Source organism: Oryctolagus cuniculus, chromosome 12 (genome assembly GCF_051225735.1).
Source record: "Oryctolagus cuniculus isolate XC-2025 breed Fujian yellow rabbit chromosome 12, ASM5122573v1, whole genome shotgun sequence".
NCBI lineage: Eukaryota > Metazoa > Chordata > Mammalia > Lagomorpha > Leporidae > Oryctolagus > Oryctolagus cuniculus.
The window spans coordinates 63,568,530-63,586,798 of NC_142878.1; the positions used below are offsets into that span (position 1 = coordinate 63,568,530).

The 18,269-nt window shown below is 47.2% G+C and overlaps 1 protein-coding gene across 1 annotated transcript; it reads left to right on the top strand.

Moving 5' to 3' along the window:
- The first annotated feature begins 1,047 nt into the window (after window positions 1–1,047).
- On the top strand, window positions 1,048–7,739 carry LOC138844667 (mitotic checkpoint serine/threonine-protein kinase BUB1 beta-like). The gene is made up of 5 exons (XM_089310060.1): window positions 1,048–1,196; window positions 2,156–2,298; window positions 4,872–5,043; window positions 5,785–5,891; window positions 7,210–7,739. Exons 2-5 carry the CDS (start codon window positions 2,207–2,209, stop codon window positions 7,439–7,441), a joined length of 603 nt encoding a protein of 200 aa, XP_089166186.1. The 5' UTR covers window positions 1,048–1,196; window positions 2,156–2,206; the 3' UTR covers window positions 7,442–7,739.
- The last annotated feature ends 10,530 nt before the right edge of the window (window positions 7,740–18,269 follow it).

Here is an 18,269-nt window from a genome sequence, read left to right on the forward strand (position 1 = left end):
AGCTGGGTCAGCAGGAATGGGGCAAGGTAGTTGCTGGGTTGAGCTCCAGGACAGGAAGGGAAGTCTGGGGTCTCCCTTCCTCTAAAACCGGGTCCAACCCCTCCTGTTCAAGCTCTGTTCTCAGCCCTGCTTGCATAGGTACTCGGCAGCACCAGTCACTGGCCGGAGCTGATCTTGGCATATAAATGTGGTTGCCCTTCAGTGTTTTCTGCTGCTAGAATCCAGCTTTCCTGGTGTCTTCTAAGTAGATGGTTACCTCTTACTTTCTTTCCAGCTTCCAGAATTTTGTTGTTATTATGTCCTTTATTGTAGATTTATGCCTTTTAAAATATCCTTTCACTGTTCTGATGGGTTATCAGAGGGGCTGGAGAAATGTGTTTTCAATCTGGTAACTGAAGAGTTAAAAATTGTATATGTGCGGGTGTAGAAAGTTAAGCTTAAGCTTACAGGTTTGAACTTTCCTGGTGCAGCTGTGAAAATAAGACAGAGTAGAGTAGCACCTTGACAGTAGGGACTCCATTTTGGAGCACTTGAGACTGCATTCTGGGAAAGCAACACCCCCCCCCCCACCCGCCCCGTGAGACTCTGGTCTGAAACTATGATCTCAAATAGTCGGACAATAGCAGTGCACTACATCACCCTTGGCAACGCACAAAAACCCCCTAGCATGATTGCTCAAGCTTAAAAGTAGAAAGGTTGCACCTGGGTTACCTGGGCTAATAATGAAGATGTGATTTGTCTATGTCTTAAAATCATAATTGCTGATTGTAAGATTTTAGCAACCGCTTAGCAACCGTGTATTCTCTCCCTCCTCCTGATTTTGCGGTTTTTGCCTTTATAAACCCTACGCTGTAGTTCCTCACTGCTCCTCTGTCCTTGTCAGAGGGCCCCAACATGTTGGATCAATAAATTTAACCCTTTGCTGGTTGCATGAGAGAAAAAGTCTCTTGAAGTCGTTCCTCGGGCGGTGGGCTTTTTTTAGACCCTAACAGTAACCATAACCGTGGGTCTAATTGCTCTTATTTTTAAAATGTAATGTCTTATAGGTATCGGCTCAACCTGTCCCATGGGACTTGTACATCAACCTCAAGTTAAAGGAACGTTTAAATGAGGAGTGTGATCATTTGTGCAGCTGTTACCAATACCAAGATGGCTATATTGTTTGGTACCAATATATAAACTGCTCCACCCTGCAGGTTTGCAATCATACTAAACACATGTAATTTAAAGGGCTTGGGTAGAAGGATTCAGGCTCCATTTAGCAAAGGAATTCAGTACAAAATTCCCATCAGTCTTCTAAAAATAGAAGTTCTAAGTTACAAGATAAAAGCATTGATCATTGTCTTCTCCCAACTTATTTTGATGAAGGATCTCTTAACTTTTTGACACTTTTCAAACATAAACAAGAGTAGACAGAAGTTTACAATGAAATCCCAGAAGCTAGTCCTCCAACTATGGTAATGATCAGCTCATGGCCACTCGCTTTTTCTATGTTATCCCCACTGGGTTTTGTTTTAAACCCAGACACAATAGGTCATTTTATTCTTTGTTATGTTCTTAAGAAAGATTTGGGGGCCAGCAATGTGGCACAGAGGGTGAACCATCATTTTTGACGCCAGCCTCAGCTATCAGAGCATTGATTCGAGTCCCAGCTGCTTTCCTTCTCATCCGGCTTTTCTGCTAATGCTCCTGAGAAGGCAGTGGATGATGATCCAAGTGCTCGGACCCCTGACACCCATATGAGAGATCAAGATGGGGTTCCTGTCTCATGGGTTGTGTAGCCATCTGGGGAGTGAACCAGTGGATGGAAGGTTGATCTCTCTCTCTCTCTCTGACACTCTTTCAAACAAACAATAATTAAGAAAGTTTTACTGCAGATTTTCATAGTAATATGAGTTCCCAAACATGGCTGGGATGAAGGTATTTTAAGCATTTATAGGGTATCTGATATGCGCCAGGGTCATCCTTGGTGTTTTTCATTCATTGTCTCATTAAATCCTTACAAGTAGTCTTAAGAGAGTGCACAGTGGTGTTAAAACTAGGCTGGAAGCCCAGGCTACATTCTAGTAGAGAGGGAAGCAGCAGTTCTTGAGGTACTGAGATAACGACAGCTGACCCCACTTTGGAAATTGAATTTTCTGTCCCTCTTTTCCAGGATCTTCTCCAACACAGTGAATTTATTACCCATGAAATAACAGTGCTGATTATGTATAACCTTTTGGCAATAGTGGAGAAGCTGCACAAAGCGGAAATAGTCCACGGCGACTTGAGTCCGAGGAGTCTGGTTCTCAGAAATAGGTTGGTCCTTTTCGTTCTGCTGCAGTTCTGTCAGCTTTCTCTCGAGACATCCTGCCGTTTTTAATGTCTTCTGATAAATGCCATGTCAGTAAGCACATTATGTTGAGAAGGTTTGCTCTTATATTTAAAATGTAATGTCAAAAATAAATAAACATTGGAAATAGTTAAAGGCATTCAAAGAAAACCACACGTTAAGGAAATATATGGATTCAGAAAAAAAAATTGACCAGTCTATATTGTGATGATTCATTCAAAAAGCAATCTAAAACGTGAGTATTTTGAGGCACATGAAGTAGGGGATTTGCTCATTCTGCAGGTGGGACCAGTACCATTCACGCAAGGATGTTAGCAAAATGGAAGCACTGCTCGGTTTCTTAGGCCAAAGTTTTAGCCCACACTGAGGTGGTAGCCAAAAGAGGTTGGTAAAACCAGAGTGCAAATACAAGTTATGCCACAAAAGGGGGCTTAGTATTTCAATTAAATCCAATGTGCCCATCAGGTTCAAGGGGAGCACAGAGCAGGAAGTATGGAATGAAGTGCAAATACTAAGGCCCAAAAAATACAGAAAACATTGAGGCATGAACGAAGTAAAGATAGCCCACGATTTCAGTTTTGGGAAAAGGATCAGAGAAGCAGCCTACCCTTTCAGTGATCATTGGCTTCATGGTATCTTAGGAGAGCAGTCTGGCTTCGAGATGCTTTGTTGGCCGCTTGTCTCTCTCTAACTTTCTTCCTAAGGCTGTTTGTGCACACTGATAGCTGGAGTCCTTTACGTTTCTTTTGGCTTCCTAATCTTTAAGAAGAGACTGAACTAGACTCTAAATCGGGGTGGGGAACATCTGGACGACGGGCCCTGTAAGGCCTACAGAGTCATTTGATTTGGTCTGGCCCAGGCCAGGCAACCTCAGGCAGGACTTGAAATTCAGTAAATCTAGAACAGGCTAAATTTTAAGTTGATAATTTTGTATGGCCCACGAATGATGCTATAAATATCCAAATGGCTCTTTGCAGAAAATAAGTGTCCTCACCCTTGCCCTAAATCATAGGGCACGGAAACGAAAAGCACCCTTGATGTATTTCAGCAAGGGTAACCAAAAGAAGCAAAATCCCACCTTCTCTCCTTCGGGGCAGTCAGAAAGGCTTCCCCAGACACAGTGTAACAGCATTTCTCATCCAGGCCATTTAGGATGAGACCATTTTTGGTGCAGGCTTGTTCCAAGCTTCACAGGATGTTTTATATCCCTGCTGCCTCAAAACTCCATCTACCCACCTAACTAAGGGCAAGGAACATTCCTCCAGCCTTTGTGACCACTGACAAATCCCCCACGTTAAGCACAAAAGCTCAGAGGCCGATGCTAGAATTCTCAGGGCTATGGGAATTGGAAGCAGAGGTATTTCCTAAGCCTTTTTAAAGTTGGGCATCTGTGGCCTGCCTATTCAGATAGGCCTTCTCTCAGCCACCAGGGACTCCAGGAAAGGATTCAGTAGTAAAGGGATGTTTACCTTTGTCACTGCTTCTCAAATATGAAGGGAAATTTCATATAAATTCACAAGGAATTAATAGCCAGAAAGAACCTTTGAAATCACTTATTTCAGTTTCTACTCTTTTTTGTTATTTTCGTTGTTATAAGGAAAATAAGATCCCAGAATGTAGAAAGTCTTGCCCCTGGACACAGTGAGTTAATAGGAGCTGATTAGGAAGCTCATGCTTCCTTTTATTAATGTAAGAAAGTTTTTCCGACCTCTCTCAAATTTAAAAAGTATTTTTAAAATACGTCGTTTTATGGCGACTAAAAAAGTTGTAGATTTTATAGTAAAATAGTTCATTCTGTGCCTGGGAGGTATATGATTGAGGATAGTCTATATTTAGGAATATAGTACCTACACTGATACCAGGAATTTGTAGGAACTAATTGAGAAAGAGACATGAAATAATCCATTCTTCTCTCTCAGATAAATGGTTTCTTTGTTTCCTTGGTAAAAAAAAAATGTCTTGCAAGGACTGAGTGAACCCAAGGACAATATAATTAGTTGATAGGAATTAGTGTTGGAAAGTATTTCAGGAAATAAGAATTGAAATTACACATAAGATACAATATGACCCCAGATTAATAAAAACAGGAAGTTTTATGGTATAAGTAGCACTTTAGCCAAAACAGCCTATGTATCATATTTTTCATTAAACTCTAGAAGGAAGACTTTGAATGATACTTGGAACACCCATTTGTAATAGGCTATGGCACCTGTAAAACTCCGTTTTCCCCATCATAAATCTTGTTAGTGTATATGAATCCTTGCTATTGTACGTGTCATTGTGGAGATTCCGGTTCAGAAACCTGCACTCTACTTCCAGGCTCACCCTATAGAAGATGAGAATCTGTGTGTGCTGTGGTGGCCACACCACCACTGCTCTTACGGGTGCAAATTCATAACTCACCACTGGAGGGAGCAGTTGGCATAGCTAAGACATACCTGCAGTCTTTTTTTTTTTTTTTTTTCTCCCCTAAAGACTAGCTATGCAGCTTCCTTCATGGCCTGTTTTTATTCTCTCTTTCTCTTTAATCTGCACTCAGAATCCACGATCCCTATGATTGCAATAAGAACAGTCAAGCTTTGAAGATAGTGGACTTTTCCTACAGTGTTGACCTTAAGGTGCAGCTAGATGTTTTTGCCTTCAGCGGCTTTCGGACTGTCCAGATCCTAGAAGGACAAAAGATCCTGGCTAACTGTTCTTCTCCCTACCAGGTAAGTGTCAAGCAAGCCTGAGCAAATATGGAGAGGATTGCTGCTTCTCTTCTTTATCTAGATAAGCTATGAATGCTAGTGTTTGCTGCTATTGACTCTCCAAGAATAGATGACCTAGTTTTTGAATACTGTATCACCCTGTCAAGCAAAATGTACTATTTTCCTGTCACAACGCTGAAGAATATATACATACACATCCAAACACACAACTTGCTCAGCCACCTAAGTGACAGGGCCATTTCTACCAGTCCCCATCCACGTGGTCTTTCTTAAGACATTTTCTGTGATCTCCGTAACGGGATAACATTATCTGCTCTTTGTCTATCAGGGTTGTTGTGAGGATTAAATGAAATGTGTGGGAAAAGATGATTAGGATATGTTTTTCTGTATGGTGGCATTTTATGCAAAAATCTCTTGACTCAGTGTTAGACATGAGGCGTTTGCTGACTGTGTGCAGGACGAACCTGAACTGCTCGTGTGGACCACATGTAGAGTGCAGCTGGTTCCGTGCAAATTCAGGAGGTACACACATTCGATAGTCCAGATACTTGGTCATCTTTTGTTCCGAAGGGTAATTCCTGGAGTTGGCTATACTGATCACTTCCTTGGGGAGCTTCTCCCCTAGTGTGAGTCTGCTCAAATATATGCCACAAAATAAAGTTAGTGAAGCCCTGTAACACCTTTCAACTCCTGCATAAATAAGCAGAGTCACTTAGCTGATGGTGCTTTTTGTGATTTCAGGTGGACCTGTTGGGTATAGCAGATTTAGCACATTTACTGTTGTTCAAGGAGCACCTACAGGTCTTCTGGGATGGGTCCCTCTGGAAACTTAGCCAAAACGTTTCGGAGTAAGTATTGGCGGCTTCAGGGTCTTTGCCCGTCCAGATAGGTTTTGGGTGCTTCCTCTGCTTTAGGAGCTTGCCTTTTCTTAATCCCAAGGCAGTGATTTCCAGAATTCAGCCCAGTTTCCTAAGAGTATCGGGAAACACCTAATGCAGTCTTCGGGCTGCTCTGACCCCAGGCTGCCACACATACTACACTGACACATACTACACTGACCGTGTGGAAGCTCCTAAGTGTGGAGTGTCAGCAGAAGCACTTAATGAGAATCATTTCCTACAACTGGTGCTAGCCTCAAGCCCCTTTTCAACAGGTGTTGTTATCACAAGTGAATAAGCATTGTTGGAAGAGAGAGAACTTTCTAACTTACATGCTAATTTGAGGATATTACCTATTTAACGAGCATGTCAACTCAAACCAGAGCGCTGAATCCCTTGCGGAAGTAAATGACCTCCTAATAAGAGCTGCTTGGTCTCAGAACTCCCTCACGCCTGCTCATAAACCTGCTCAGTATTACATGTTCCAGTTCAGCTTCTCTTGGCTAATAACTTTCTCCCATAAACTTACCAATTTATGATTCCTTTGATTAAAAAAAAGGATTCAGTGTTGAAGATTTGATGTTCCTTCCCTGTTTTATCCTCCAAAGCATTGGATTGTGCTTCTCTCTTTATTTAGTTCAGAACTTGGCCATTCTTACTTGTCTCTTAAGTGTATTTTAAAAATAGGTTTTAAACACAGTGTAAGATGTAGAGGCTCGAGTCAGGCCCCTCTGATGGCTGTGATCCAGGTGTTTGTGGACCACAGTCAGAAACTCGTGGGGTAAGCTGGAGTTCCCAACAGCCCTGCCCTGTGCAATACTAGAATCTTCTTTGATAGAAAGAAGCTCGTAGTAAGCAGAGGCACAGACATCAAAGATGTAAGTGGGTTTACTCAGTCAAGCTCAGGATTCTCAGAGAGTGGTGAAGACGAGGAATTCCTGGGGTGGGGGTGGGCCGCTGTAGTTTTTCAGTGGCCTCCACGCTGGGCAAGTTGGAGAGGAGACCAGCTCACCTCTCTTCTTCTTGCTAAAGAAACATGCTACGTCTTAGGACACAGAGGGAACTGATTCTGATCGGAGTTTGTTTCTCTTTCGGTGCACCGAAATGCGGCTTCTCCCACTCTGGTAGTCCTTTTTGTTGTTTTCTCCCTGAGCTTTCAAAGGACTGTTTGAATTCTCTCTGACCCTAGGATTCTCTTAAATCGTCTATGTGCCATAAGATTAAACACAAACAGAATTCCAATTGTCATATGCCTGATCTTGATGGAAATGGTTTGTTGTATTTTTAGGCTTGAGAATGGTGAATTGTGGAATAAATTCTTTGTGCGGATTCTGAATACCCGTGATGAGTCCACGGTGTCTGTTCTGAGGGAACTTGCATCAGAAATGGCTGAGGTTTTTGACAGCACCTTCCAAAGTCACCTGAACAAAGCCCTGTGGAAGGTAGGGAAGTTAATTAGTCCTGGGGCTTTGCTGCTTCAGCAAGACAGGCCATCGAGTCTCACACAGCTTCCTGCCTAGCACCAGGGCTTGTGTTGTGGATCCATATACGCTGTCTAGTCTAATTTAGGACACTCTATGTACACTACCAATGCTTTTCCACCTTCGGGTAGAAGCAACTGGGGTGTTTTTACACAGCAGTGTACCTACTTGCACCTTTTTCTGATTTTAGCAAAGAACTGTTTTATTATAAATGGACCCCATACAAACGGGTACCTTGTTACCATTTAGCCCGTTTGTGTCCACTCTTCCCTTTTGTCATTGGTGACATGACTCATGATCCCCATGTGTTTTGTAAATAATGAAAGTATATGTTCAACTTGTGCTGCTAACATTTCATCTACTTTTTGCAAACTAAGATAATAAATGGCTTAATTTCACAGAGAGGAGCTATGTTACCGTGGAAATGTATACATCTTCGATTTGGGACCATCAAGATGGGGTTGTGGTGAGAAAGGATATCCACGCCTTCCCCTGGGGGTTCCTGCCCTTCCATAGTGGTCTAGGTTGAAAAGTAGGCGGAATGATACACACAAGCCCAAAGTTCCTTACATGTCAAGTGGCAGAGCTGTGCGGAAGCCAGCTGCTCTGGTGTTTTCACTTTGATTCTGCGAGCCCCTTGGCCCTTTTATGTAATCTCAGAGTGCTCCACCACTGGCCGCTTGATGGGAATGTGGTGTTAGAAGGAAAGAACATGAGGCCGGCGCCGTGGCTCAATAGGCTAATCCTCCACCTTGCGGCGCCGGCACACCGGGTTCTAGTCCCGGTTGGGGAGCCGGATTCTGTCCCGGTTGCCCTCTTCCAGGCCAGCTCTCTGCTATGGCCAGGGAGTGCAGTGGAGGATGGCCCAGGTGCTTGGGCCCTGCACCCCATGGGAGACCAGGAAAAGCACCTGGATCCTGGCTCCTGCCATCGGATCAGCATGGTGCGCCGGCTGCAGCGGCGGCCATTGGAGGGTGAACCAACGGTAAAGGAAGACCTTTCTCTCTCTGTCTCTCTCTCACTGTCCACTCTGCCTGTCAAAAAAAATTAAAAAATAAAAATAAAAAAAAAAGGAAAGAACATGTTTGAACGTGGTTTAGCAACCTTTCAGAAATGGAATAATTACCATTCTGTCGTCATATGCAGAACAAACTGGAGAGGGCAAGGCCAGCAAAGGAATTTTTTTTAAAAGATTTATTTATTTATTTGAAAGTCAGAGTTACACAGAGGAGAGGCAGAGAGAGAGAGAGAGAGAGAGAGAGGTCTTCCATCCAATGGTTCCCTCCCCAATTGGCCGCAATGGCTGGAGCTGCACCAATCTGAAGCCAGGAGCTTCTTTGGGTCTCCCATGTGGGTGCAGGGGCCCAAGGACTTGGGAAATCTTCCACTGCTTTCCCATGCCATAGCAGAGGGCTGGATCAGAAGTGGAGCAGCTGGGACTAGAACCAGTGCCCATACGGGATGCCGGCGCCTCAGGCCAGGACAATAACCTGCTGCGCCACAGCACCGGCCCAGCAAAGGAATTAAAAAGTGATTTGTTTGGAAGATCTGAAGAAGCAGGAATTCAGAATAAAAAGATAGCTTTGAAGCATGGGATGACTTGGGAGAGCATAGGTCTTTTTTTTTTTTAAAGATTTATTTTATTTATTTGAAAGACAGAGTTACAGAGAGAGGTAGAAACAGAGAGAGAGGTCTTCCATCCACTGGTTCACTCCCTAGATGGCCGCAATGGCCCGAGCTGTGTAGGTCCGAAGCCAGGAGCTTCTTCCTGGTCTCCCAGGTGGGTGCAGGGGCCCAGTGACTTGGGCCATCTTCTACTGCTTCCCAGGTCATAGCAGAGAGCTGGATCGGAAGAGGAGCCCATATGGGATGCCAACGCTTCAGGCCAGGGTTTTAACCTGCTGTGCCACAGCGCCAGCCCCTGGAGAGCATAGGTCTTGAGAAAGTATCAGACACCCAAAGGGCAGCATTGAATTACACCTGGTCTTGGAAAGGGGAAGAGAGTGGGTAGAAAATGTCCATGTAAGTACTTAATCATCCATTTCATATGTAAATATGAAAGTTATCTATTATTCCCGTTTCCTGGGGCCCCAGTTTTTTGTTTGTTTCCCTCTGGCTCTCAGTGTTACTGCTGTAAGATTGCTGGAGAGCAGAAAATCCCAAGCATTTTTCAACTAAAAATATTTAAGTGTGGTGTATGTTGTTGAAGCGCTGAAACATGACTTGGGTCTGAAAGGTAATCAACTGAGAAATATTTGCTCTTACCCAAAATACAGCTCTTCAGACATTCTCACGTCAGCCCCTCACGCAGCTGCTGGAGGGATCGATGTGCGTCTCCCCTGTCATCAGTCCCTCTGCACATTTCGCCGCCGTTGACTTGGCCCTGGAAGCCATTCCTCTGGAACCGGACCACACGTTTACACTCTGCCTTTACACGGTCTTTGCTATCATCCAGGGAATTCTTAGGCAGCCAGGCCAGCGAGGCCACTATAAGGACAAAGCTTTGTCCCTGCAAGGGAGAGGAGGAAAGGCGGGAGGATCTGAGGGGCTACTGTATTAGAAAAGCTGCGACTATTTCTACTCCTCTCCCTCGGTTCGCCACGTCCTCCAACCCCAGCCCTTCTTTGAAGAGGGGAGAAAATGGTGCCTAGCCGCTTAGTGCCTGTGAGGCCTTGGGCTTGGGCTGGCCCTGAGCATAACAGCACACAGTGGGATCCTTCCCATTTCCCTTCTGTGTCATGCTTGTTGGTCTTGGAGAAGGAGGCCTTTGTGTTTGGCAGAGCTTTCAGCCAATTCATAGTTCTTGTGTCGCTCAGGTGGGCAAGGGTGGGAAGGGATGCACACAGCCGAAAAGCCAGAATTCGCACTCGTATTTGGAAAGAGACCACGTGTGTCTGTCCACCATGTGAGAAGTCACATCCTCCTGAGAGAGCAAGAAACCTTCCACCCAGTCAGAACCCTGACTCTGAAGGAGTGGGCCTTGAGACTGTTGGCAGAACTGCTATCCCAAGGTAGATTTAAAATAATAAACATAAAATCTTTCAGGGGAGTAGCGGAAAGTTCTCTGAAATAACTCTTGTTGATGTCTGGAGGCCAAGGTCTTTAAGTAAAGACAGCAAAGAAGTGCTTTTCTGGTGCATTTCAAACAAACTTTTTAATATAGAAAACTTCAGCCTCAGTGGGATCCTTGGTTCCAACAAAGGCATAACAGGCTACAAATGTTGAATAAGACAAAGATGGCATTTTAAGTCAATCTAGGAAAGGTGAATTGTAATAGCTCATGTTGAAACAGTGGGTTAGATCTTGAACTCTATTTCCAGCTCCCTGCTATTGTACATGAGAAAGCAGCAGCAGATGGCTCAAGTACTTGGGGCCCCTGCCACCGTGTGGTAGACCCAAACGGAATCCCAGGCTTGTGCGTGCTCGCTCACTCACTCTCTGTCTCTCTTCCTCCCTCACTCCCTCCATCCTTCCCTCCCTCTCTGTAACTCTGCCTTTCAAATAAATAAATTTTTTTGAGATTTTTATTTATTTTTTTGTAAGACAGAGTTACACAGAGAGAGGAGAGGCAGAGACAGTGAGAGGTCTTCCATCCACTGGTTCACTCCCCAGATGGCCGCAATGGCCAGAGCTGTGCAGATCCGAAGTCAGGAGCCAGGAGCTTCTTCTGGGTCTCCCACACGGGTGCAGGGGTCCAAGGACTTGGGGCATCTTCTATTGCTTTCCTGGGCCATAATAGAAAGCTGGATAGGAAGTGGAGCAGCTGAGTCTCAAACTGGCGCCCATAAAGGATGCCAGCACTTCAGGCCAGGGTGTTAACCTGCTGCACCACAGGGCTGCCCCCCAAATAAATAAATCTTAAAAAAAATAGATAAATACATGAACAACCCACCAAAACATTTTTTTCAAAAAATTTATTTAGTCTAGGCTAAGATATGATTGGCTTTGTTATTGAAATCTTTTCCTTCTGTTATCCAAAAAAAAAAATTTTAGTCTTTTTAAAAACTGGGAAATTTGGAAAGACTTATCATCCAAATATAAAAATAAGATTGATTTGGAGCTTATAAGAGAGTAAAATAAGATAATATATCTAAATGTCTATTTTTAACACATTGCAAAATCATTCATGTTTAAATGTTTTGTAACGTTCTGAGATATGCTTTCTAAAATTACTGTCTTCCTACTATTAGACTTTCCTAAATCTATCAGCAAGGTACTGAATTACATATAATCCAAGCTTTTTTCAAAGTAAAATACATTTTGTGGCTTTCATATAAAAGCTTGAGTTTGCACACACTGCTGTGTGATTCAGAAGGAAACATGATGATGAACGCAGGCTAAGTTTCTATCGGCGTGGTCTTTACTTCTCTTGGGAGCATGCTGCTTCCAGTAATCGCTCCTGAGGGGCACGGGGAGACTTTGGCCGCTGAGCAGTGTCATCGCCTAAGTTCATATTGGCCGCTCTGTGGGGAACAGTGGCTGCCCAATTAAACTGCTATTTTTTAAGCAAGAGACTGTACCTATTAATTTTATAAACTCCCTGAAATTAGCACATAGTTTCAAAAAAATCAGTAGTGAACTAACATACTGGAAAAGAGCCTTGTCAGCTAAAAAACTTCGTTGTGTTAGAAACTTTCACTGTCCTGCATCCTCCTTTGAAAATTAAATGTTCTGGGGGCCAGCGCTGTGGCGCAGCAGGTTAAAGCCCCAGCCTGTATCCATATGGGCACCATTTCGAGTCCTGGCTACTCCACTTCTGATCCAGCTCTCTGCTGTGGCCCGGGAAAGCAGTGGAAGGTGGCCCAAGTGTTTGGGCCCTGCACCCGAGGCAGAGAAGCTCTTGGCTGCTGGCTTCAGAACAGCTCAGCTCTGGCCATTGAGGTCATTTGGGGAGTGAACCAGTGAATGGAAGATCTCTCTCTCTCTCTCTCTCTCTATCTCCCCCCTCTCCTCTCTCTCTCTCTCTCTGTCTTTCAAATAAATAATACAAATTTTAAAAAGTTAAAAGTTCTTTTCACAGATATTTTTCATCAAAATGTGTACTTGAATGGTTACATGGATCAGCTAATGCTGTATTTTGAAAGTAATTTAATTTCACTGGCCTGGTCATGTGATGCATTGTATTTAATTACTTCAGTCTTGAAATCAGCAGAGTGAGGATGTCATTTTCATAAAAACAAGTAGCAATTAAGATCTATAGGCAGAAAGCTAGGTGGATGTATATTTATTTGTTAGCTCTTGCATTTCAAACAAAATTCAGAAGGAAATGTTTTGATGCTAGAATTAAGTGATAACAAAGTTGGAAAAGGTGACAGTTGTGAAGTTCGAGTGAGGTTGGCTCATTCAGGGGACTGCTAGCCCAGGGCAGCAGTGAGTCAGAGTCCCGGCCAGCGGAGGGAGTCAGGCTGGCAGAGGATGAGTGAGGCAGAGTAGACAAAAATGGTAGCAGTGCTGGGGGGACCTGCCATATCAAGCGTACCCCACACCACAGAGGTAAGAAAGCCGAGGCAAGCACATCCAGGATCCTGGCCTGTGGGCTGGTGGTTGCAGTTCCGCGGTGCGGACCACTAGGGCAGTCCCATCGCTCCTGTGCCGCATTGTTGTTGCCTTGAGCTAGTGTGTGTAGTGTATGCATTTCCTTGCCGGCTCAGGGGAGCTCCTCGGGGCAAGCTCTCTGTCTTGGATGTGGTGCTTCCCTTGCTGAGGGGTCCACTTTATAAGGCCGAGGCCTGCTAAGAACCTTCTGATGTTCGGGTGGCTCCCTGTGTATGGTGCCAGCCCAAATGCTGGCATGGTGGTTGGAAATGCTGTCTTCAAAGCCAGATGGCCTGGGCTTGAGTCCTTGCTGTGTGACATTGAGTAAGTTATTTCACTTCTCTGAATCAGAATCACCAGCTATAAAATGAGGACAACCTGAGGTCCTGCTTTTAGCATGGATACTTGTAGATGATTCTATTGTTTAATGGGCTGAGATTCTCTGGAAACCTCTCAGGTGGATTTTGATCCCAGCTGGTTGATTAGAGTCCACTGTCTTCATGATACTAAGTATAGCTAAACCCATATTATGATAAAAGTGTGAGGGTCTGGGGAGCCAGCACTGTGGCGTAATGGGTTAGGCTGCTGCCTGCAGCACTGGCATCCTATATGGACACTGGTTCAAGGCCCGGGTGCTTTCTTCTGGTCCAGCTCCCTGCTAATACATCTGGGAAAGCAGCAGAGGATGGCTCAAGTGCTTGGGCCCCTGCACCCATGTGGAAGACCCAGAGGAGGCTTCTGGCTCCTTTCTTAAGTCTGGCCCAGCCCTGGCCATTAGAGCCAAATAAATAAATCTTAAAAAAAAAAACAACCTAAAACACTTGAAAAACAGATGTAATGGTCTGTAATGTAAGGGAAAGGAGGAAATTAGTTATTTCTATTGGAAGTAATAGTTTTACTCGCAGCAGAAACATTTGTACATTAAAAACATGATCTTAGAGCAGGCATTTGGTATTAGCAGTGAAAGCACCGCTTGGGACGCCTGACACCTGCATCCCATCGGAGTGCCTGGGTTCGAGTCCCAGCTCTGCCTTCAATTCTAACTTCTTGCTGATGTGCACCCTGGGAGGCAGCAGGTGATGGCTCAAATACTAGGGTCCCTGCCACTGTGTAGAGGACCCAGGATAGAATTCCTAGCTCCTGGCTCCAGCCTGGTCCATCCCTGTCTGTTGCTGGTCATAGCCCTGGTTGTTGCTGATGGAAGATCTCTTGTCTATCTCTGTCTTTGCCTCTCTCTGCCTCTCAACCTAAGAAACAAAAAGCAAAACAAAGACTTGAATTAGGCAAATACCAAGGTAGCAGAAAGGTCACTGTGACCCCCTGCTTTCAGTCCCAGTGCAGGGTCCCCTGGGGGCTCACAGCTGTGCTGCCGGGCCACAATGGAAGCGCAGGAGGCCTCCGAAGGCTGCCTGGGTCCTGCTTGCTCTGACGCACCGGCATGGCCTCGCTGCCCACCAGCCACTGGCAGACTCCCCTCACCCCCCGCCAGGAGAAAGGCTTTGCGGCTTAGGGAGCAGAGCTCACTGACCCCATTTAAGGCCAAGGCATTTAGCCCTCCCTGAGACTGTTCCTGCTAGAGCTTTGGCTTGCGGAGCTATTTCTATCTGGTGCTTTGCTACAGCCCTCTCCTGAGCCAGTGACTAAAAGGCTCAGTAGGGAAAAGGCATGGGGAAATGCAGGAAGCCCTGAGAACTCAATTCAGATGCCCTTGTTTTCCCATCCATAAGCGAAAGCCATGGCTCCTCCCCGAAAGGGTTGTTGTGAGAATTAACATGAGCTGGATGATGGATGTCAGAGTTCCCCAGCTTAGAGCAAGCAAGCTTTCAGCCCGAGCGAGCCACGTGGGAGGCTGTAGGAGCTGGTGTGAACCACTTCTGGATCTGAGCCACTGCCGAGAGCCCTGGTGTCTGCACTCACTCCGGCCCCCAGCTGCCACCGGTTGACTCCTCTTTCTCTTTGTTGAAACACGTTCATTGATCCCCTCCAGGGCAGCCAATAACATCTGGGAAGGTGGCAAAAGAAGATGAGCCGGCAAACATGTATTAAGCTCCACTAGGGGCTCCAGGCTGATGACAAAGATATAAAGAAACGCAAGGCATGCCCACTCCCTTCAGCAAGCTTGTAATTTGCTTAGAGAAACAGGATATAACCGCTGGAGAGCCAAGAGAAAATGGGAAGTAAGTCTGTCAAAAACATCTTCAGGGAAGCCGGAAGCCAGATGCCATGAGGTGGAGCAGGTGATAGGTGTGTGGGAACTCAGAGGAAGGCAGGGCGGGGGTGCGGTGGCCTGGAAGCCACCATGGTCTGGCAGGGACTGGAGCTGGCTTATATTAAGGAGGTGGTTTTCACCTGCAGAATCAGACCATCCACAATACCGGAAGGGGTTCCAGTGTCTGTTCAGCAACCAGCCTGAGCCCAGCAGCTCGAACTGTTTCCACCTTTCTTCTTGAGCCACCACCTGCCTCCCACCACCTGCCTCCCAGGGTGTGTATTCACAGGCAGCTAGATGAGAAGCAAAGACAAGACACATACAGGATGCAGGCATCCCACGTGGCAGCCTAACCCGCTGCACCGCGGTGTCCGCCCGTTGCCACCTTTCTGCTCTGCCTCCCTCAGCACGTTGCCTTCTGTCCTCAGGCTGGGCCCCTTGGGGAACCCAGTTGGCGACCACTGTTCCAGGCTCAACAACTTGGAGCAGCCTAAGAAAGTTTTTCCCAAAAGCCCTTCCAGCCAGTTTCCCCTCATGGCTGTCGGCCACATTATCAGATATCTGGGGCTTATGCCAATACCTGGAAAAGGGAAGGGAAGTAACCAGCTCGGTCTACAAGGATCGCAATCCGCCCTGGGCTGGGGCTGGGGAAGGGCCTTTGGCTGAGCACACAGGTGGGGAAGGGCGTAGGTTCAGATCATTTGGACTTCTTACAGCAACTGACAAGGGAGATGAGATGGACCTAGAAAGGCAATCAACAGTGTCTGCCACACAGGTCATGTTGGGAAGAAAACAGGACAGATCTGACCCCAAAGTAGCATCCTCGACACTGAAACAGATGGCCTGTCGCTTAATGACCTGAGCAAGTAAGATAACCACAGAAAGCCTCAGTTCCCTTATCTCTGAAATGGGATAGTAACGGTCGCACCAAGATGTAAATTCTGGGAGGACAGGGACTTGTCTTGCTCCTAGCACAGAGCACTGGACCCAGCAGATTCGTCATTGGTGTTTGTTGAATGGACTAATTAGCCAGATTATTGTGAGGATTAAATGAGTTCTGGTATGCAAAGGCTTAGCATGCTAACGTACAGTATGTACTCAAAAAATGATTGATTTTTAGCCGCAGCCTCTGCATAGGCCTGGCCCTCTACCTGTGCCCCGTGTAGCCAGCTTCACCAGCAGCCCTGGGCCATGGAGGAAGCTGAGGCTTGTGGAGAAGGCTAGGCTCCTGGTGGGCTGAGGTGGCCCAGGTCCATCACATACCCCAGGGAAGAGCCCAGAGCTTGGGGCTCCGCAGTTCGCGAGTCTGACTTCTGAGTAGCTCCTCACAGGTCACCCAGGAGGCCTCCTTGGACCAGCCTCACTCACATCTAAGGCCGTCTGGCTGGATTCAGAGGGACAGCCGAGGCCACCAGCCCTGAGGTTTCGGGCCCAGCCACAGAGGCAGGCAGCAGCAGCAGGTGGTGAGCCGGAGAGAGCGGCTCCCTTTTCACCACCTGCACCTCGGCACAGTTCCGTCAGAGCTCCTGCCTGAGCCGTGGGCATCACAACCTAAACCAGGGCTGTGCGTTATGTAGACACGCTGGGCTTGGGCCCCCACCTGCCAAGGGGATAATCCTCCCACCTTGTGGTGGCCCGAGGAGCCAGCAAGATAGCAGATGGCGAGAGCCTGAACAAGATGACTCTGCCTCCACCACCACGCCATGCCACGCCACACCATGCCACACCATGCCAAACCAGGCTTTTTCACACCTCTGCACACCTGATCCTGGGGAACATAATTCCACTCCCCGCTTACTGCCTTGCCAAACCCTGTTTGTCCCGAGGCAAGTCTGGAGGCCAACAGTGGAGTCCCTTGCCAGGGTCAGTGCCCATGCTGCCCTCCCTCCTAGCCCTTACCTTGCAAATGGCACCCACCGTGGCCCTGTCTTCTGAGGCTGTCTTCCTGACCAGGCCCCTGCTGTCCCAGAGGCAGGGCATTGGCCAGCTGCTCAGGGAACAGCTCTGCCTTCCCCAGACCGCACTGCAGTCCCTTCTGCTCACCACTAGCCCTGTCCACTGGGACCCAGGCAGGGGCCAGAGGGGCACGGCCGGGCAGCACGTTCTGCTTGTGGGCAGCACTGCTCTCCCACAACACTGCCCTTGGGAAGGAAGAGGCCCTACAGACATTCAGTCTCCTCCATGGAGCATGCTGGGAGGCACGCACTCCGCCCCACCGGCTGCCCTCTGCACACCTGGTCTGGCCTCCCCAGCCCATGCCCACCGGGGGGAAGGGGAGCAGGACCCAGGGCAGTGCACAAAGGGGCCCTAAAGGGGCCCTACCTGAGAAGGACCTTGACCTAGTCATTCTGCCCTCTGCTGCCAACATCTTGGCAGGGGGCGCTCTGGCCCTCAGGCACGCACCTGCCAAGCAGGAAGCCACTGGCAAAAATCCCTCAAAGGTGGGGCCCCGCCTCTGTCCTAGCTCTCAGGACTGCAGGGCACCTCCAAGGAGTGGAGTGGGGGTGGCACAGGCCTCCACGGCAACACCTGAGCCTTCATCCAAGCTCTTTTCCGGAGCCTGCGTGCCACCGCTTGGGTTGTGGCAGGGAGGGGGAGGCAGGTGGAATCTGTTCCTCCCTTGCTGGCCTGGTGAGAGGTGCTGACGAGTGGAGGCAGGCCCGCGGCGCCATCAGAAAGGCCTGCGTAAGGCACTCCCTACAGGAAGCACGAGAGAGGGCTGGAGAAGAATCTAAAGATCTAGAAGAACGTGGCAGTTAAAGGGAATTTCTTCCCACACACTGTAACCCAAGACTGTTCCTAAAAAACGCTGTTCTTTGGGAAAACTTGGGAAGCACCGGTTTATGAGACTGTTAGGAGCTGGTTGTGAATGTGGCTTTTCCGAACACACGCCCCTGTGAATTTAACAAGCCGGGCCAAAGGACGATGCTGCAGCCCACACAGCTGAGCCCGACTGGCCTGGCCGGGATGGTGCAGGCAAGGCGCGCCGCCTTTAAGCAGACCAGTAGACGTATGTCCATTCACAAAAACAGAAGAGAGTAAAGTGAAAGGCGTTAGGAAGAAATTGTAAGGCACTGGCGTGGCTAATGCAGGCGCTGCAAATCCCTGGGAGCCCAGCTTCAA